Below are 21,409 nucleotides of genomic sequence, written 5' to 3'. Positions count from 1 at the left end.
ACAGAGACGAGGGTTTGTGACCTTTTGATTCTTCAAATCTCTTTAAAACCTGCTTCAAATCCAGATTTCATATGGGTGTCAGAGAGGATGCGTCACTGCAAACACACACTTTATCTCTCCTCTCATTTCATGAAGCCATTTTAAATAAGAACCCGGCTCTGTTAAAAAAAAAAAAAAAAAAGATAGCAGCATGTATTCTGAGACTTTCCACCTGGTCGTCTGAATTATTCAAAGGTGCAGGAAGTGAAGCCCACCCCTTCTCTCGCAGGTTGTAAAGGCCAAAATTGCTTCATCATGCCCGTGTGAAGGTATGCATACATTATTCAGTTAAACCTGAGAAAAATCAGACATCTCCCTTGGTATTTGTGCTCTTGAATTCATCCTCTTCTTCTCCCATGATTGCTACATCCATTTATTGATGGAGCATTTTCCAAATACTACCTTAAAATTGAAAAAAAAAAAGAAAAGAGAAGTACGCCGGCTCTTGAACGATCAATTTTCCACGTTTCTTCTCCTTCTTCTTCTTCAAAGTCGGAGCTCCGGCAATCACTGGCAGCTCGTCTCTTTGATTCAACCTGGGACCTTGTTTTATGGCAAAATGTTTTCACTCCTCTCCATGTCTATCACACAAACACACACACACGCCTCAAACTGCACCTCAACAATCTCCAGTCAGTCCTGGGTGCTTTTCTCTAATTGTTTCTGCCTTCTATCGACTGCCTTATTCATCCACTGTTTCCCCATAATGAGAGATAAGTCGCTTCACACTGTCAAGCATCGTCCTCATTTGTCTTGCACACTAACACATGCACTCGTATATATCTGTGTACAAACACACATCCTCCCCCCACTCTTTGACACATCTACACACACACACACATATATACACAGCATTGGGCCTAGGGCCTACTGTATGGCACTCTTATCTTCAACACACAGACTTAGCATTATGCCATCAACAAGCTAGTGTCTCCCAAACGCCACCGTCGTGCTGATCTGCTCTCAGGTTGGACTTCTTCTCCTCTTTCTAAATCGACGTTAATTTAGCATTGCTAATCTAATAGGACGCTGCCTTTTTTAAATAAATCACCAAATTCGTTCAATGTCAGAGGTCCTTTTCCACACTGGCAATATTGTCTCTTTTTCCTTTTAATTCGCTGCTCATGTATGCTATGAATATCCCCACGCCGTGCATAATGTAATTAAGTATGGCCAATGCAGTGTGGGCAGCCGTCCCAGAGCCAGTCAGTTCTCTAACTCAAAATATGAAACCTTGTAAACTGCAACTGCTTTGCTGCTTTTTCCTTCATTCAGCTCCTGTGACACTGATGCACCGAAACCACATTTTGAGAATTTGAAAACATCCAATCTCATTTGTCCCCTATTACTTTTAAGATGTTATTTATTTGAGCTTCAACCGCTCCTTTCGTGTGGGTCTCATGTCAATATTAAAGTTTATTTTCTGCGTCCATGTGCTCACAGCTCTGATCTGACATGCTGTGTGTTATGTAAGCCGTACTGGACAGTAGCTGCATGTCTTAGTTATATTTGCAAATTGTTCTCATTCAGTTTGCGAACATGCTGCACATGTAACTTTTCCGCGGTGGGAGCTGCAGCGTCCAAATGATTGTCTAACTGAGAAAGCAGAGAGAGTGTCACGGTGTAACAGCTTAAAGAATCCCAGAAGGAAACAGCTGCATGGACAGGCTACAGTATCAGTGTGTGTGCATGTGTGTATGTGTGAGTGTGTTTTATACAGGCCTGCATGCATGTGTTGACCACCATGTGCTTTCCCAGAGTTTCCCAAAGCCCCCGTGTGATTATGTGTTCTTGTGTTTCTGGAGCGCTCTCACTCTGTCTTTGTAAGGCCCAGGTTGGTTCAAACTGACGCTGGTCGCTGGATATTTGCAAGGAACATCCTCAATAGAAATAGAAATGTATTGTAACTTGTGTGTGTGTGAGTGTGTTTGGGGCTGGAAAGACACAGAGTCATTTCCAGTCTTGTCAGCTGTTGTGCTGTCGTTCCAGACGGGGCTCAGGAGAGATTTGGGGGGTGGTGGGGGGGAGTTGAGCAGGGCCGAATGTAATTTCTTGCCATTCTGACAGCAGCACGGAATAAAGTGGCGCTCTCTTCCCGGGTGATTGGAGGGAATTGCTTCTTGGGGTGACAAATGATTAGCTGTTATCTTGGACAGGATTTGATTCCTACAAGCAGACGACAAGTCAACGGACCGACCGGCCGACCGGCCAGGCAGCCGCTCGCCTGCGCTGAGTCAGGTAACTCCATGGGAGTACAAGGGCGTATTCGCAGGAAATGAAGTCGCCAGCCGTGGTTAACCCCCTCTGTCCTCCTCCTTCCTCCCTTCACCAGGCCCCCACCAGGACAAAACCTAATCCGCTCTGTCAGGGGCAGATTACGACTTTGTTTAATTGGAGATGGGCTTAGCTGACAATCGGCCCTGTTGTCGCCCAGTGGTGCAGGTGTTTTGTTGCTGCTTTTCATCGTTGTGATGCATCCACCAGTGTATCAGCAGCTTTTCTGGGTCTTGACCTCAGCTCTGACTCCTGTAGTGAAACAATGAGAAATTGTGTTTTTGCTGCGACAGTATTCAAAATACGTATTCTTATATTCCTATATAAATTATAGAAACACTGATGAGCCACATCTTTAGGAGGAGCCCACTGTGGCACATCACACTCAATAAAAGAATGACATGTCCAAAGCCTCATGTTCTAATGAGAGCCTCAAGCATTTGAACCAGCTGTTAAAAAGTTCAATTTGTCCTCACAAGAGGAAGAATGCACTCTGAGGTGAGCTGATGTTGGCAGAGAGGGACTCCGACTCGTTCCTTTATAGCAGCTCCTAATGAAGAGGGTTGATTCCCGTGTATCACACAGGCTAAGGATTTTGACACATTAATCCCTGGGTAGACTTCAAGCCTTTGTCCGTCTAATGGCTCTTTGGCACCTTGGATTCCTGTTGGAAGCCAATTTGTAGCAGTGACACTGAGGCGGGTGAAGCAGCTCAGCGGCGGCCGCCACATCGGGAGAGAAAAGTCGAGGTGTTAAAGGCTGATTGGTTCCTCTCTGTGATGCAACGGGCGGCTGGTTGTCACCCCGCGAACACATGTTTCTCAAATGGGAAAATGTGTAGACACTGGCCCCCTTTTCACCTTCCCATGCCCTGAGCAGATAAGAGAATTTGAGAGTTATAGTCACATTAGAGGAAGGCTTGAGAGGAGGGAGAGAAAACGTCTGAGCTGAAATATCCCTGTCGCAAGAGTAAATAAGTTCTTCCCATGCCAGCGAAACCCCATGGGATCAATTAGCTGCCCATTACCACAGATACAGAGAGTTTCTTATGCAACAGCTCGCTTCAAAATCTGAGTGCGGGGAGAGGAGAAGACGAGAGGCGAGAGAATGTTTAAGGATCTCGTCAAACTTCACCTCTGGGTTGAACAAGCGTTGCGGGAGGCTTTGGCATGTCGTCCGGGTCACGAAAACAACATGAAAACGTCTCTGTCAGCCGCTCTGTTTTCATTACCTGAAACAACAAACAGCGCAGGAAAAAAAAAGGAGGCAAGGAAGGAAAGAGTGAGTGCTCCCCTGGGGCGCCATTTACTTCCTGTGCAGATGAGACGATAGGTGAAAAAGGGACTCTTTGGCTCCTGAGATTGGGTTAACATTTTCTCCCCTTCTCTCTTTTCTTCACCATCCATCTCTCATGTGATTCTGTTTCTTCTGGGGAATGTGAGACAGCATGTCTGCTCGGCTCACCTCAAAGTTGACGGTTCCCTCCACTGCTGGGGTTAAGTGTTTGTCTTATGTCTGAACGCATTGAAACTTCAGCGCCAAACTCTGTCGGGATTAGAGGTTCAATTCCCCGCGAGCGAGTTTGCTAACACTGGCAGGGCCGGTAGACCGCCTCCCGCTGGGATTACCCATGCTAAAAATGTATGCAGCAAAGGCGCTTTGGATAAAAATGTCCACCAACTGGCTCTTGCTATGTTAACTACACTTGAGGGAATTGTCCTGCAACAACAACCACCCACCAGAGGTTCTGCATGAATCCTTCTCTCCTCCAGCCACAGGGAAGAGGGCATTGTTTAGCGGTCCCGCCCCAACTGGCCGGAGGTTGCTGATATTTTAACTAAGGTGATGATAGCCTCAGTTGTTTTCCTCTGAGGGGCGTTCCCCTTCTCCCCCCCCCTCTCCGTCTGCTACCTCTCTCCCTCTGTGGGAGCTCCACTTTTTCAACTTCTTCTCTGTGATTTATGACCTCTCCATCAGACACATCCCATGGGTCCTCCCCCGGTGCACACACAGCGCTGCCACAGTGACTCCAGACTAAAATGGATTAGGTGCAGTTATCCACAAATGGATCCTCGACTCTACCTCTGTCCTGTTAACTCGCTCGCTGAGACGTCGCCTGGTTTGATTGCAAAAGGTGGAGTGGGCCTGAGCGGCTGGCTCTGATCCGCTGCGTCTCTGTTTGCCCGCCGTAATTACCTGTTTTGAATGAGTTAATAGCCATAGGAAACCCGTTCGCCGCGGATAAAAGGAGCAGTATCTGACGTTCAAAGCGATGAGAGGGTTTTAGCCGCACTGGGGTGTGTGTGTGTGTGTGTGGGAGGGGGATACTTTCCTTTATGCACTCTCGAAAGGGAAGAAAAAAAGTTTCCTTATCAGGTATGTACTTAAAAGGATCCCACTGCTGGAAGCGCACTGTCTTGGGGGGAAAGCGGAGAGAAAGATGAAAGGCTTTTGTTAAAAGTGACGCTTGGCCCAGGTTTCCTGTGCCTTGCCTAGACTCCCCTGTCCCTCCCCGCCTGAGTGCTCAGCTCTCTTCCTCCCACTTTTGCCTTCTCTGCCTCGCAAAGCTGTCTTTGAGGGGGGAAAAGTAAACCCTTCTTGCCGCCTGCCGGTGTTAGATTAAATACCGAGATGGCGACAGGAAAAAGGCAGGGAGGAAAAACAAAAAAAAAAGTGCCTGCCTGGCTGGCTGGCTGACTGACTGGCTGACTGGCTGCGCTGGGCCGGGGTGAGGGATGTTGGAGGAGAGTTATCAGGTTGGCGACGGAAACTGCCAGTTAGTCAGCAAGACTCCCAATCCGGCGTAGTCCAAACATGCCGCCCCGGGTTTTCGATGACACGGTAATCTGTCCCAGGGAGTTCAGGGTTGATCTAAAAGAGAGAACTCATCTTTTCTCTCCCTTATCACACCGACATAGCAAACTGGAGGTGCCTGAGGCCACTAACACAATAACAAGAGAATAAAATGATCTTCTTGAGGGAGGTTGTATTGAGTGCATTTTTCATGGCTGAACTATGTCCTGGTGGGCTCCAATTCATCGGTAAACACAGAGTTAACAGCACCACTGGACGTCGTGCAGAACACATTTCCTTTCATTTGCACTGTGCAAATCATTTGCCCCGTGCACAGAAAAATAGCAATGATATGACTTCCGGGAGCTGTGAAAATTGGAGACCTGTGAAGCCGTTCGGGGGCTTCTCCTGCCGCTGAGATGAGGTTTCTGAGGGATGTGAAGGAAGTATCAAGAAACAATGAGTGTAAGACTTTATGTCTTGGCTTGGTTCCCCTATCGGTCTCTTTTTCTGCTCTCCCCGCCCCGCCTGCCTGACTAATCAGGACTGCTGAGACAAATGGTAATAGCCTGCATGCAGTGACAGTGCCCTGGCAGGTTTGTAAGCGCTCCATGAGGGAGAAAGAGAGAGAGAGCGAGAGAGAGAGAGTAAAAAAAAAAAGCAGGCAGCTCTATGAATCCCAGAAATGAGACTCAATAAGCACAATAATGTGTTTAACTTGTAAACTAGTGTGGGTGACAGATTACGGGCGGTCCAGCAGTGTGGCGAGGAGCCGACGTCTCAGCCGTTCACCTTTTGCCTCTACATCTGTCCTGCTAATGGGCTCCACTTCCACGGCTCTGCCAGCCAGCGCCATAGAAAACCCAGCTCCTAAAATCCTCAGGCGAAGCTCTCATTCCTCCCCTCATTCTATTTCCCAATTAGACGAGAGGGCATGATTAGTTTATTAGCAGTAGCAAAAGCTCCGGCGAATGTGTTTGCGGATTCTTAGCCGTTAATGAGCAAATTCAAACCCTATTGAACGGACGCGGGTGGGAGGGGGAGGTTATTCACGTGCGTGCTCGGCTAATAATAGCGTCCCAAAGACAAAAGATGGAGGAAATAGCATTATAGGAGAAAGAGGAGGGGGGGTTAGAACAATGGAAGCCTACCGGCGCTCTTAATGGCATGCTCTTTCATTTTGAAAATTGTTTCCCTTTTGGAATTATGTATGCTCGCCATCCTCTCCTTCAGGGTTTGGCAAAGCGTATATACACATACTCTTCTTCCACAGCCAGCCGCGCTGACACCAGGGACTAGAGCAGGTCTTGAAGCACAGGAGACAGTCGTTCCACCTGTGGGAAATGAACTCCTGTGCAACCCGCTCTTTGTTTTCCCCTCTCCTTGGCAGGCTTAACCACCTCCTTTACAAGCCAGGTAAATTGTTCATTAGTGCCGAGGTAAAAGGGGGGGTAGGAGGTGCTACGGAGGAGTTTTTTTCTTTTTCTTTCCCCTCCTCCTTGCACGGTGGCTGAGAAGTGCGAAGAACAAACAAGTCAGAGCATTTGTTCAACGGTGTAATCTACACATCAATTATCCTGCCGAGCTAATTAGCACCTCGGCATACCCCAGGTACCTGAGCACTCACACATGCTCCACTCTTTCAAGCCACTGATCAAAAACAGGAGAGGATTGACAGAAACACGGGGAGGCAGAACCCAAGGGTAGGTGGGGGAAAAAGCCTTAGATCAAAATTTCCTTTTTACTTACAGTATATGGAGACTACAGAGTGTGTGAATGTGTGTGTGTGTTGCAGCCGTTCACGTCATGCCAATGGAGCTGCTCAATTATGTAAGCCGTACATATACATACACACACGTGACCCAGTCTTTGCCATCTTAGCTCATAGTGAGAGATTGAAGAAATTCACATAAATGTAACCTCTGTTTTGACTTTTTACAAAGAGGCAGCTTCATTTTCTAGTATTTCCACTGTTACAGCTTATTATCTATAATACATGGCAGGTAGAGGTGAATGTGAGTGGTAGACAACAGTATTGAGTCAGGATCTGTTACATTACCATGCAGCTGCTGCAGATCTGACCTTATCTTCTACCTGCACTCATGTTAATCCTGCAGTTCAAATACATGTGTATATTAAGGGTCAAACCTTTAAACATGGAGGTTGTTGCTGTATTGAACTTCCCAGTTAGCCGTCTTATTAAGGTGTAGCACAGTGTGTGAAAGAGCCCTAGGTATCCACCACCCCCCCTCCACCACCACCACCCCTCTACCCCCTCCTGCTCACATCCTCAACTCCCACCATGTAATTAAAAGTGTAGTTTTGGCCCTCCTGCGGCTAGATAAGAAAGACAGGTACAACATGAAAAAAAAACTGCGACTGGCAAAAGGGGAAGAAAGGAAAGCAAACGCCTGGGTCTGCTCCTGTTTACCTCCACCCACGTCATGTATAAGTCATGGGCTCTGGGGCCTCCGACTGCAGCGCTGCCTGTTTGTGCCGTTTACCAAGATCGAGAGAGAGGTTAAGTTGTGTCATCTCGCTACCGTCTTACACCTGGCGTACCTTGCCGCTGGCGCTGTCAAACACACACATACACACACAAACACACACAGATGTTGCCGTGCATAAGGAGGTGTGCAAAATCTCACATCCAGCTGGTGATCGCAACAAATATAAACTAAACTGATCCATAAAAACATTTCTACCCTGTATTTACATCAGTCTGGTGATTTATATTTATCACATTCAGATCCTGAGCAGGTCTGAAGCTCTTACACTTCAAGCTAACACAAGATCATAACCTCAGACAGATTTACCTGCCAGTGTGTTCAGGTTCAGCCTGCAGGTATGTAAATGCTGCTTATCCAGCAGCTCATGTCTGCCCTGAGTGCCCTTGAGCAGGATGCTGACACCCAGCACAGGCTGTGGAGGTTTGACTCAACAATTACGTCCAGCAGCTTCCAGGAGATGGTTTTGGACCCTCAGGTTGTTGCCGTGGCAATAAGCTAAGCCCCACCCGACCCGTATCTGTCCAAACTCCACACAGCCTCCTCCCCCCTCTGGCTGACTGGTGGCTAATTGGGAAGTTGGTAACAGTGTCAGAGAGAGTCTCCTTTCTCCAGAGGGCTCTCCCTCTCTGCAAGGGCCCAGGCCACTCCAGTGTGTGTGTGTGTGTGTGTGTGTGTGTGTGTGTGTCATTTACTGATTGGAGGGCCCTGTTTGCCGATTGCCTGCTGGGGACAAAGCACACACACACACACACACACATGCACACACACATGCACACACAGTCCCCATTTCCTGGTGGCTGTTTGATACCTGGTGGGGATGCTATTCAGGTGACAAAGATCTCCTGTGTGTGTGTGCATGTGTGTGTGTAGTCGGGGTAACAGATGTGATTTTACTCTCTCATTACCATGTGAATGAGGCCCCGGGCCCCCAGACTGGCTCGGCCCAGAGAGGAAGAAGAGGACTCAAACCCTCCTCGGCCTCCTGTGGCCCCTCACCTGGACCCCCATCCCCCCGCTTCATCCTGTCTGATCTCTTTAGTCCATCTGAGGTCCCTGCTTGACTCCCCCTTCTGTTGCCCCTGCACACACACACACACACACACACACACACTGATCGACCTTTAAACAGCTGCTGACTGGCAGAGTTTTATGACAGCAGGAGGTCTCACTCTCTCCTGTTTTTCCTTGTCATTGTCGGCATCAGCACAAGATGTTGCGCTACTTTTATTTTAGAAACAGCCCAAAAATGGAAACACGAGTGTTCTCACCTTCATCACACAGGAGCATGACAACCAGACTCTCTCAAACTTACATAAATGTTGTTTTTGAGGCCGCAGCGCTGTTGGTGAGAAATTGTTGTTTTAGCTCTCAGGTGCTGTTTTGCTGAGATAAACGTGGCCATGGCCGCGTCACTCTGGACAAGAATGCCAAACAACCTTGGCCAGATCAAACCAGTTGTTTCTGCTGCGCTCTGGCAGCTCGCTCAACAGTTCTGCCGTCTGAGGGAAAAGGTGAAAGAGTGTTGGATGGATGCCCTGTAACCTCTCTGATGTCTGAGTCCCAGCTGCATGGTGACAAATCAAGGTGAAAGGTGGAAAATAAGATTTCTGCTGCTTTAGAAATAAAACATTGAGCAACAGTTTGATATTACACTGGTTTTGATTCTCCGGTGGGAATTCAACCCCTCGCTCTGGCACTGCTGCTGCCTTGCTTAACACACGGACCAATGAGAAAATGAGAATACTTTTTAATTCACACCCTCAGTTCCCAAATTGAAATCTCCCAGCCTGGATTTTTTAGCAATATTAAAAGATGAACTTCAAGCGGTGATTAATTTTTTTTCCTTTCCAAAATAGATGCACAGCATTTGAGGAACGAATCCTTCATTTGTTTCCTTTTACCGTCTGGATCTCATTCTCTCTGCCGGTGAAGGAAATCAGCATCAAAAGCTTCTGTTAGCCGGTAATTACAGCTCAGGTTCTGCTTAACTGTTATTAACAAAAAAGTACAGTAATCTGGCCTGGCAGTGCAATATGTTACCGTAGCTTTCTAATTAATCTTACAGGGAGCGTAATAAATTTACAATATCAGATTGGCGCAATACTGTATATAGATTTATTAAAGCTTTTAATCAGTTCTGGCAAAATTAATTTTGCAATGATTGCTTACATTTGAATTTGCATATACTTAGTGCAAGTAATTTATTTTTATAGATTCTTTTTTATTAAAACGAGGCACGTGGGAGCCGTCAGGGATGAAGAATTGCTGGGTTTTGCTTCTGTGTGCTGCAAGGGAAAGAGTTTCCTCAAAGGTGTGAGGGGACGCACTGCTCACCTGTTGTCAGCTTCAGCTGCTATGGAACTTTTCTTTAATCAGTCATGAGCTCCCTAGAGACAATACAAGGACGGTCCAGGCTGAAGCACCTGGACTAAACTCCAGCTCCCAGTCGCTTTCATTCTTCATGACTCTAAGGCTTTAAAGTATTTGAACTGTTTTGAGGTTAAATACCCGCTTGCTGAGTGATGGGTTTGGAAAGTTTTGGAGCTTTACCAAGTTTGATTACATTTGATTTTTGTTCTATTTGAAGAGAATCAAGCACAAAAATCAAAGGAGAAGTCATTCAAAGTTCCATCATAGCTGATTAGACTGATATATGATCAGATATGTTCATAGTGATTAGTTCCCTCCTCCTCGTGTTGGTGCAGCTTCTTTAAAACTGCAGAAATGTGAATGGATTTCCTCCTTCATCACTTTCCTCTTCTTCCCCTCTCTTGTAAATACTCACAATGACACAAACCTACAGAGACACACACACTGGGGTACACAGGAACACAGATGTACACTCCCACACACACACACACACACACTCAGGAGTGGTGTAGCACTAGGACAGATAAGAGTGATTCATAAACAGATGAACCTAAAGCAGATGTGTTATCACTGGAAGGCCACGCCAGCTCCATGGTGCCCTCACACACACACACACACACACACACACAGCCAGGGTCCATATTAAACACTCAGTCCTGATAACAGAAGGCTGTGACTATCAATTTGCCCCCCCACCCTCCCTCCCCTCCCCGCTCCACCCCAGACCCTAACCTGATACGAGGCCATGTCAGCAGATTCCACCACCTGAGTGTGTGTTAACATGGTGTGCGTTTGTTTGTGTGTCTCTGTCTCTGTCTGTGTGTGTGTGTGTGTGTGTGTGTGTGTGTGTGTGTGTTTTAACATGTGTGAAAGCGTGTGCTTCTATTTATAAAAATGTTCTGCGTGCCGTTTCATCATGTGTGTTTGTGCATCTATTTTTATGAATGCATGTTGCTGCTGCTGCTGCTGCATGTAGGTGTGTGTGTATGCATGTGTTTTGTGTGTGTGTGTGTGTGTGTGTGTGTGCAGGCCAGGGCGTGGACTCATGGCATTGAGCCACGGTGTCCCTTTGAGACTGGGCGAGAGGAGGAGGAGCAGGAGGAGGAGGAGTGGAAACCAAGAGAGAGAAAGAGAGAGACTGTAGGAAAGAGGAACGATTTAGATAACAGTCTCAGCTTTTGGCACGCACACACACACACACACACTGACACACACTCGCTATCAGAAACACATTATTATTGGAGAGAGCTGACCACAGGAGAACCCTGGCAAGCACTCTGAGATAGGCTCTTATATTTTTCTCCCTCCCCAGGGAAGAATTCATGAATTAAATCTTTCTATTAAAGGTAACCCTTCCCTCCTCCCACAAGAATACAAACAAGAGAGGAATATTTCATTCAAGGCTCCGACTAGTGATTTTTTTTTTCATTATCGATTAATCTCTAGATTAAGTGATCAATTATTTAGTCTGTAAAACGACAGAAATAATGAAAAAGACTCTGGATTTACAGATGACATCTTTAAATTGCATTTAAAAAGGTCAAAGATAAATTACTTAAAAGATCTGATTTTCTGTTCTATCAAGCTAATTGATTCATGCTTGAATTGTATAATAGAAATTGTGCCTGAGTGCAGATAAAAAGTTTATTATTTGTAAATCTAAAAATCCTTTTATTTATTCCAATATTTGTGCATCACATAGATGTTGATTTTATTTTTGCCTAATATCTGCATGTTTGTGTAGTTAATATACAACCAAGAACACACATGTAAACACACATTTGTCCCATTATTGTGGCGAGACTGATTCCACACATGTGCTTTATTAGCAGTGTTTTCTCCTCAGTATTAACATGCAGGTGCTCTTGTCAGTAGTCGCTGCCTCCACTGCTTCTTCTCCTTCTTCTTTACAATTTACATTTATACATCGGCACACACACAAAGACCCGCAAATTTCAAATAGTTTAAAGTACTGGCTGCATTCATTCAGCTGGGAGCATAAAAAGAGCCTTTATAGTGGAGGGGAAATTAGCAATGGTCTCCCTTTATGTGTGTGAGAAGCTCTGCTTTGCCTGCGACGACTCCAAAACTGGAAGCAGTTCACCCAGCAAACGTTTTCTTTTTTTCCTCCCTCTGTGTGTGTGTGTGTATGTGTGTGTGTGTGTGTGTATTTGGTTAGTTACAGTAATTACGGCCCAATAACTGACAGCCAAAACCAGGCAGGAGAAAGTAGAAGGGGGCTGTTTTTCCTCAGTCACGCGCAGCCTCGCTGCCGAACATCTGCTGAGAGATTTGCATATTAATTAACCCATATTAACTCTAATTATTCTGGGAAATTATCAAATAAATTAAATTTTCTAATTTTAACCATTTTTCCCCCCTCTTCCCGTTGCTTGACGTGTGTCAGGGTAACATCAGGAGGCGAGGGGAAGCTCACCTGAGCTGGGATAAAAAATATATATTTTCTGCAACCGCAACCTCCCCCCTCCGACACACACACATATTACACACACATACATTTCCTCCCCCCTTTCTCCCCTTCCCTACCAACCTTTCCCCTCCTCTGTTCTTCTTCCCTGCATTCTCCCTCCCACTCTCCTGGCCTGGGAGTCCTGAGGGCAGCCAGGGGAAGCTTTTGTGTGTCTTTTTTATTCTTCTTCTTTGGCTTGTGTGACGAGGAGGAGGAGGAGGTGGAGGAGGAGGGGGCGGAGGGGAGGGGAGGGGGTTACTTCGAACATTTGTTGGAGGCTGGAACATGTGTGAACTGGGGGAAGAGGAGGAGGAGGAGGGTAGGGAGGGTAAGGGGGGGGGGGGCACAGATGGTGAATCCATGCAGGACCCAGCAAAGGTGGGACCTCTGAGCTGTTGAGCAAACCTTGAAGCTTTCTCTGCCTCCCTCTCCCTCCCCAGCCTGTTGCTCGGGCCTCCTCGGCAAATAAATGGGACTTTAATTGAATTAGAGTCAGAGCTGCTGCGAGGGGTCTCCTCCTGGACAAAACCCAGTAGCCATTTGACAGATGCGTGGCGACGAGCTGGAAGTTTCCCCCCCCGTCAAACCTCCAAAAGATCCAAATCTATTTCTCAATCCTGGTCGGCAGCTTTGAAATATGCACATGAGCGTTTACTCCCTCTGTCCACGTAGGTGTGAGCAGCACATTTAGAACAGTATTGATTTTTACTGGACTAAAAAAAAAAGTCCATTTTACACCAGTAATATCTGACCAGGTGATTCGAAGAGGAAAAATCAATTTGTGCAGCTCTGAGATGTGAGTGTAATGTTTCATTTACTGCAGGAAACACATTCAGTTGGACTGGAAATAGCCAATAACTCAGACTTGTTCTGTATTGTAAAACAGTTCTGTCTTCAACAACTCATATCAAACACACACTCACTTCACTTTTCAGCAACACCCCTCCCCCTCTCTGTACACACACACACTGCCCAGACAGACACACACACACACACACACACACTCCCAGGTTGCGTTTACACTTCACTGAGTTTTCACCATTCATCGTCTCTCCCAAGTCGCCCCCCTCCCCTCCCTGGCCCTCACCCCTCACTCTCTCTCCGTCTCTTTTCAGGGCTTTTGTTTGCCCTCTGCCACCGTCCTTTCACCGACTTGGCCCTGATTTGCCCCTTGTGCTCGATCGCACCATTATACCGAGACAAGATAGCACAAAATATCCAAACACGTCTGCGATTCTTTTGTCTGCCGTGACTTGTGTTTGAGTTGAGCTGCTAAACAACACTGCTGTGCCCTGTTTGAAGGACGGTCCGTTTCCTGAGATTCATTATTTTCAACACAGAAGTCATATTGTCCGTAAAAAGTTGTTTTTTTTTTTCCAGCTTGGTTTGTTTGTGGTTCAAAGCTTTCGAAACGTGAAACAGTCAGATGGAAGGACAATGAGTTTTATGAACGTCATTATTTTCAACATGGACGTGGTGTTTTCTGTGTAAGTTTTCCATCTCACTGAAGAACAATGAGCTTCCTGAGTTTTATTATTTTTATAAAAGTTTGATGAATTCCCCTTTAGAAATTAGTTTAGTTTAATTTCAAAATATTCAACACGGATACGATACGGTCGGATTGAAATCTAAAACAAAAAGTGATGAAGCAGGGAGAGAAGACGCCATCAAGGCCAGTGAACAGTTGTTTATGTGTGATGAGGTAATGGTCTTGTGGAGATGTGAGCTTTCCGTCAGACAGGACTAAGACTTACCCGGGGAAGTGTTAAACAGTTGCAGAGAGGAACAATGGCAGACAAAAGGTCATGATGAGAATCCCCTACCGCCGGCCATAGCCACAAGGCAGCGACCTCGCTTCCACCTTAATGCCCTCCTACACACACAGGCAAACACACACACACTGGCTAATGCAGCGCTCCTGCTTACCCATCTCCCTCGCAGCCATCCAGGTGATCCGCTTGGCTCACATTCATGAGACAGGGAGCGAGCGCGAGCAGTTATCGTCCAATAGGGAGAATGTCCTGGCTCATTATCGGCGTAGGAGGCCGAGCGTGTCACCTGGAGCTAAGCCTCGACACTCGACTAAAAAGTCAGCCGGGGTTAGCGTGAGAGTGCGAATGTGGGTGTTAGTCATTCTCCCCGCAGCCATCACCTCCACCGCTGGCCTGGCCAGCACAAAGAGTCTCAGTCTCTCCGGCTCGGAGACTCATCGAGTTAAAATACAAGAAGTTAGAGCGGCTTATATAAGTTAAAATGCACTGTGAATTGGAGTTTCCGTTTTAACCAGGCTTCAGAAAAACCAGGCCAACAGGCTTCACATGTAGACGTAAATAAATGTAAATTCCGGCATCAAAGATTCCCCACAAGTGCGAACACAAGCTCATTTTCAGACATTTTTATTTAGCGTCATGCTCTCTCAGCTTGAAAGAGAGATCACCGTGCACATACCATACATGCATACAAAGTTTTTTTGACAAACACATGCATGGGGTCAGCATCAAAGACACAAGTTGGTCGCCGCCTATTCCTCCGAGTGACTTTGGGTGTCTTTGAATGCAGCATGTGGTCCGACAACTGTTGTCAGACACACACACACACACACAAAGTGAGTTATCTGCACGAGTCGATTATGACTCCGACATTAAAGGCATTTTTGATCACTGGAGCCATTCGTTGACTGTCAACCTGATGCTTTGTAAATACAATCATTTCAGATTTGGAGTTTGTTTCCCGGCACCAAATTAATTCCACCAGCTTCTGCAGAATACAACTGTCACAGCTCCAGTATTGCTTTCTCTATTGTTTCTTTTTTTCTTATTTATTTATCTTAATCAAAGAAATGATGAGATTTTAATAAGACTTGCTCCTTTGCTCTCTGGTTCTCTCTCAGCCTGTCACTGCTGAAGCCTCCAGCCATCCTAATCAATATACAATATTCCTCTCCCCTCTGTACTTTTTTGTGAGTGACAGAATAATGCCAGGCCTGTGAAAGGGTTATGTCAGATAGTTTAAAACCCGATATTAAACAAGAATTGTGCTGTTACATGTGTCATTTTAATTATCTGCAAAACTCAAAGTCAAAGGCTGCTCCTTTTATTTACCTTAAACGGAGGGAGAGATTAAAAAAGAGAGAGAGAAAGACAGAAACAGGTAGCAACAGTTTGCAGAACGTCAGGCGTAATTGCTTTTGTTGAGGATGACACTTAAGGTAAGAAAAGGAGAGAAGAGGCATTTGAGAAGTAAACATTATCTTTTCTTTGTCTTTCTCTCTCCTCAGCAACACAAAAGGCCGATTAAGAGCGAGGTTTTCGGGGGGGAGATAACTGCCTGCGAAATATTAGTAGGTTAGAATTACTTTGTTGCGTGACACAATACCAATAGATGCTTCATGCTCGGAGAGGGAGAGGCTCTTGTCAACGGTGGCACCTAAACAATGGCGGCTTTCTTGGCGTTAATACTACGCGTTTGACTTGACGAGCACCCCACTGTCATTTTGCCTTCTTGGAGGTATACGTTGAATGCGGAGGAGACAGCTGACGTTCGGGGGAAGATTGCGTCTTACTGTAGCTCTCGGAGACAGTTCAACGCCCCCACGCTTAAATTTGTTCAGAAACTGGAGGACAAGACGACACGGGAAAAACAGCAGGAGACAAAAAAGCTGGTTCAAAGTGTTGACAAAAATAAAACTGAAGGCAACACTTTGGATTTAGTTTGCCCACAAAGTTTGTTGAGGAAGGTCCAACGCACACACAATGCAGCGCTCCCTCACTCCCTACGTGGGAGTGTAGAGGAGTATAGAAGTCAGACCGGTGTGCGTTGCCGTGGTGGATGTGTTACTAAACAAAAAGAAGCTCCCTCGCTCCTTTTATTGGCGAAGAATGGGCCCTTTAAAACCTGTCCAGCCTTAGATAATTTCATTCAGCCAGCCCCTGCTCCTCCGTCATTGAATCTGCATCCAGAGATCAGGTTCACAGCGACGGGTTGATAGCTTCCCAAGCCTCTTGGCCCTTTGTTCTAGCGGCCCCGCGCTGCCGCCCCCTCCTCTGGAAGTTGGGGGGCTGCACAGAGCCGATGGCACATTGCTGAGGAAAGTTCAAAACCTCGGGGTTGCAGGGGCACGGAGCCTCCAAAATGATCTTTTTTTTCATAGTTTCTCAGAGATGATTGGCTGGTTTAAGACGTCTGGGGTTAATCAGGTAAACGTCTCTCTGTCACAAGAGCGACAGATCAATAAAAGGCCCAATATCAGCCGGACCAAGGTGGATGCAGACCACCCAGGAATCCCAACGTCTCTCTCCACTCGTGGGTCTCCAGCCTGCGTTGCCTTTTTTGTCATCTCCAAGGAGCATTACTGAGTCTGAACTTGCCTAAACCCTTGTGATCACACCTCTTGAAAAGGTTTTGTTTCCTCCGTCGATTGGTATTCGAGGCAGGTCACCGCACTCCCACCCTCCTCCCCCACTCCTGCCTGCCTGCCTGCCACCCCCTCGGCCTCCCCCTCCTTCGCCTCCCCTCCCACATTTGAAAGCCCTGTTTTCATTTTAATTTGCACCTGTTGTGCAGTTGTTCGCTGAAGGCAAGTGCAGACCAGTCAATCGTACGGAGACGTGTTAGGAGGAGATGTGGGGAGGATTATCTTTTCATATGTATAATGTCTTCAGAAATGTCATGCGTGAACTAGTCGACACTCTGCTCTGGGAAAAGTTCAAGAGGCAGAGACTCTCTCAGGCCTCAGATGGGCTGTGATTTTAGCCAAAAACAACCTGAATGAAGCCTGTTGATTTCCTCCAGGGTCGCAACTTAACATATTTTACACTATTATTAAAAGGAGACGTTGAATGTCAAAGCTATTAGATATAAATCTGTTGATTCTCTCTAAAGACTCTGCTGACTTACGGCCTCGCTGCAGCTTTTTTTTTTTATGACTCAGAAACATAAATTCAACTGAAGCACGTTAAAAAAAGCCTCCACCTTCACTATGGTGACTCTGACTCGGGGCCCTCCCATGATTGGCTCTCACCGCAGAACATTCTTGTACAAGCTGCCAATGAGGTGTGTCCCCATGCCATGCTTCTGGCTCGCCTAGTGCTCCATCTGCACTCCCCCAATAAGTCCTCTGACGTCCTCCTCTGCCACGATTTACGCTGCGGCCGATGGCTGCCGATCGCGGTGACTAATTTGCACGCGAGCCACCTTTGATTGAGTTCACAGCCCTTATTTACAGGCCGGCTATTTTAGGGAGAAGCAGGCATATGTCTGGGACCTGAGTGTTGTGGAACCAGGCGTGCTCTGCTGATGCTGAGTTTTGAGTGTGTGAGTGTGTGTGTGGGTGTGTGTGTGGTATGTATGTCAGCGTAGCTCCCTGAATGTGTGCAGTCAATGGGCCCGGAGGCCCCGCCGTGTTCCTATATTCTCATATGTTAGGAAACATTTATATTTATGTTCATGGTTCACTGGCAATGCAAATGCAAAGACATCCGAGGGGTACGCACGCTGAATAATCTAAATGACTATAGGTTAAGCCTTTTGTATGCACAGCAGCGACATTTGTAATATTGCATGTGTTATGCGGTGCATCTCAAACGTGACGGGTATGCGGCGCAGCAGAGCCGTCCTGAAAGGTGCAGCTCGTTGGCATCCCAGGCATGTGAGCAGGACTGAAAATTAGTGGCTATTTTGGCTCGCATCGCCTCGACAGCTGTCTGCCCACCGCTGTGGTTCAGTCACAAATTCCAGACGCGGATGCTGTAATTGGGGTGTAACCCACAAAAAAAAAAGAAAAGAAATAGAAGAAGTGCCTACGCCTTGCTGTGATGTGGGGTGACCTTTTTAATGTGGGAATATACACCTCCATTTCCAAAACAAGTCGCAAATCCTCCTCACATTCCTCTGTCATTCATGTTTACAGTTTAACGACAACATGTTCACAAAGACACATCTCATCCTGTATCACACATACGCTGCATTCTTCCTCCTCTAAGCCTCTGTTCTGACCACATTCGTCCTCCCTTTGTGTGTTGCAGCTCTCAACTATGAGAACGTGGTGGAGACCGGCTCAGAGACCGAGGAGGAGGACAAGCTGCCCGTGTCCGAGGAAGACCCTCTGATCAACGGCACCGGCAGCCCGGCCAGCCTCACCAACCCGGAGGCCTCGCCCCACGCCGAGAGCCACGGCCTGCTGACCAAGGAGGAGGAGGACGACGAGATGAGGGACAGCGGCGTGGAGCACATCTGGCCTGACAACGACATGCTGAGTGCCTCAGTGGACGGTACTGGTGAGTGTCTTTGTCATGATACTGTATATGTTAGATGAGTATCTGATCAAACTTTATTTTTGAATATCTCTCTCAGATCAGGCTCCAAAAAAACCAACAACTCAAAAAACACTTCTAGCTTTTGTTCTATCTGCTTTACCAGATATGAGGGATTCAGGTGAGCTGTCAATCACAGGAACTACCACTAAGCTGACTCTCAGACACTCCATGGTGACTGTGTGCACATCCTGCCACTCGCGGTGTCGTCTTATGCCGTAAACCCCACCCATCTGGTGCCCGAGTAGACTTAAACAAACCCCTCGAAGCGTTTTGCAAACACGACTTGAGCCAGGTCTGATGGTGAAGCCCTGATGATGCTCCCTCAGCAGACAGACATGATAAACAGTTTCTCTGCGGGCGACAGAGACCATTTGGTTCATGCTTAGAGAAAAGTCCTGCTCTGAGCCAAACAACAAAAAATATTTACAGTAATGTATAACCTCACAAAAAGAAAAAAAGCCTGTGAGCTGCAGGAAATGAAAAGCACGAGGAGGTGAGAGTGCGGCTGATATGATTCATTGTTTCAGTCTCCAGATTGTACAGGAGGAGGGAGGCACAGTCAAACTGTATGTGTGTTTATGGCATCTCAACCCCCCAGCAGTCACTGACGCCATGTGACAAACCCCCCCTTTACAAGCTGCTTAATCCCAGGCAGGTGATACCTTCTCCAACTTGACTGACTGATCGTCTTTTGTTGAACAACTCCGATTGCAGGGGGCTCCAGTCACGGATGCTTGAAAGATAAATACTTTTAATTAGGGGGCAGGGTATAATCATTAAAGGAAGCCAGACTGCTGCAAAAAGTCATTAACAATCTTAAATGAAATTTTTATTTTTATGATAGCCATTTACATGTATAATAAGAGTCAATGATTCTTGGAAGCATGTGACAGGAACAGAGTACGGCGAGAAGTCATGTAAGACAGCCCATTTAAATGAGCTGGGCTTCGCTATTCATTTCTGCTAATGAACTAGCTGTGCACGGTGCCGAAAAACGGGGGAACATTCAGCAGTCTTAAATTTTAATATGGGGGAAAATTGCACATTTATTAGGGATGGAAAAAAAAACTTGGTGGGTATCAACATTTGCTTCTCCTAAATAACACTGGCTCCTTAAGCGGGGGGAAGAAAGAAAAGACAGTTTGGTAAATATATCAAGATAAAGGATAAACAAGCTGTCGTTGCATACGGTAATTGTTTATTTGATAAAGACCCGCGGTGCCATAATGTCTGTAATTCAACTATGTTGCAATTCCCAGATAATATGCTTCTTGTGTGATAAAGTGTCTGACATATTTCAGAGAGCAAGTCAAGTTCATTAGAGCATTTGGGAGTCTCTTTCCCAATCTTGCGGGTGCTGTGTTTCCCAGCCTGTGTGTGTGTGTTTTTTTTTTTTTTTCTTCCCCGGTGCCTAAGTGTCTACAGTGATACCTCAGCACATAACTTAGGCCTGAGATAAGTTAGCACCCTCCCTCCTTCCTAATCGCACTGATTTGGTCGTCACTGCTCTATCAAGAGTTTTTACACAGGTCCTGGAAGTGTGTGCGACTGTAGGTCTTCACAAGCTGCAGGAAAAGACCCAAAACTGCTGCTGTAAAACAAAAACACACTCAGATTTCATTCTTTACGCATCGTGCTGCACAGCCTAAATGATTTTCTGAAGCATAATTACTGCAAGTAAAAGGGAGAAGGAGGGGGGAAAAAAAGTTTATCACGGAGTCTCTTCTGATTCCCGGGCACAATCAGAGTCTTGTGTCTGGCGTTGTCCTTGACATTCCTTCATCCCACAGTGAGGCTGGACACGATGTGCTGGAAAGTATGACATCATTATCACTGACAGACATTTTCAAATAAATCACCTGCGTGCTGCCTTTGCCCTTTTTTAAACTCTTGTGGAGGGCGTCGGGAGGATTTCTACTGAACTCTGCAGTAATCACAGGCTGCAGAAATCCCACTTTTTTTTTTTTCCTCATGTTCATTGGACTGTGGAAGCATCTCGTCCCGGAGACGCATCCTCCGAAAACACAAAATCTTTCTCTCTTTTATGACATTTGTGCCAAACGGGGCCCCGTGTTTGTGATAAAACACTGGTTCTTGTTTTCTGTGCACATTTAGCAGGTTTTTGTGTTATAAATTTTTTTCAGTACGTGCAGCGTTTCTGATGCTTCTCACTGTGCCAAGAATAAAATTCACCGGCTATTCTTTGGCTGTAAAATGCTCGTATCTGAAATGATGGACCACTGACACACAATGTCTTCGACTGACAACTTCAGTCTAAAAATATCAGAATCATGTTTTAACAAAACCGTGTTTTTTCTATCGGAGATCTGGAGAGCGTGAAACTCTTTACTCAGACGTGACAGATTCAGGATGAATGAGGCTAAATGCACAAAGGCAGAACTTTAAAGCGCCTGCGACTGCGGTGACCGGCCATAAAAGTAGGAATGTTTTCAAAATAAACAGCATCAGAGCTGCTATGAAAATAGGTGGAATTACGGTCTGGCCAAGGTATTCTGGACTCCTCCTGGGTCCGGAGTCGGCTCTCAGACCTCAACATCGCTCTTCAAGGAGGTGTGTACCTTACCGCCTCAGGTCCTCTGTGATTTACTGCTGACAAAACACAGTTTTCCAGCATTTAG

The 21,409-nt window shown here is 46.3% G+C and overlaps 1 protein-coding gene across 4 annotated transcripts in view; it reads left to right on the top strand.

Annotated features, from left to right (window-relative positions):
- zeb2b (zinc finger E-box binding homeobox 2b) overlaps positions 1-21,409 on the top strand; it is an 85,207-nt gene that overhangs the window by 45,540 nt on the left and 18,258 nt on the right. For 2 of the 4 annotated variants that reach the window (XM_085801539.1, XM_085801522.1), the window contains exon 3: positions 18,480-18,731. In XM_085801539.1, the coding sequence (XP_085657665.1) occupies positions 18,480-18,731 (252 nt within the window). Of the gene's footprint in view, positions 1-18,476; positions 18,732-21,409 lie in introns of all 4 variants that reach the window. The other 2 variants (XM_085801530.1, XM_085801512.1) reach the window with 1 other exon arrangement.

Source organism: Trachurus japonicus, chromosome 2 (assembly GCF_045865225.1).
Source record: "Trachurus japonicus isolate A0001 chromosome 2, Traja_1.0".
NCBI classification, from domain to species: Eukaryota; Metazoa; Chordata; class Actinopteri; order Carangiformes; family Carangidae; genus Trachurus; species Trachurus japonicus.
This window is presented reverse-complemented; position numbering and strand designations above follow the sequence as displayed.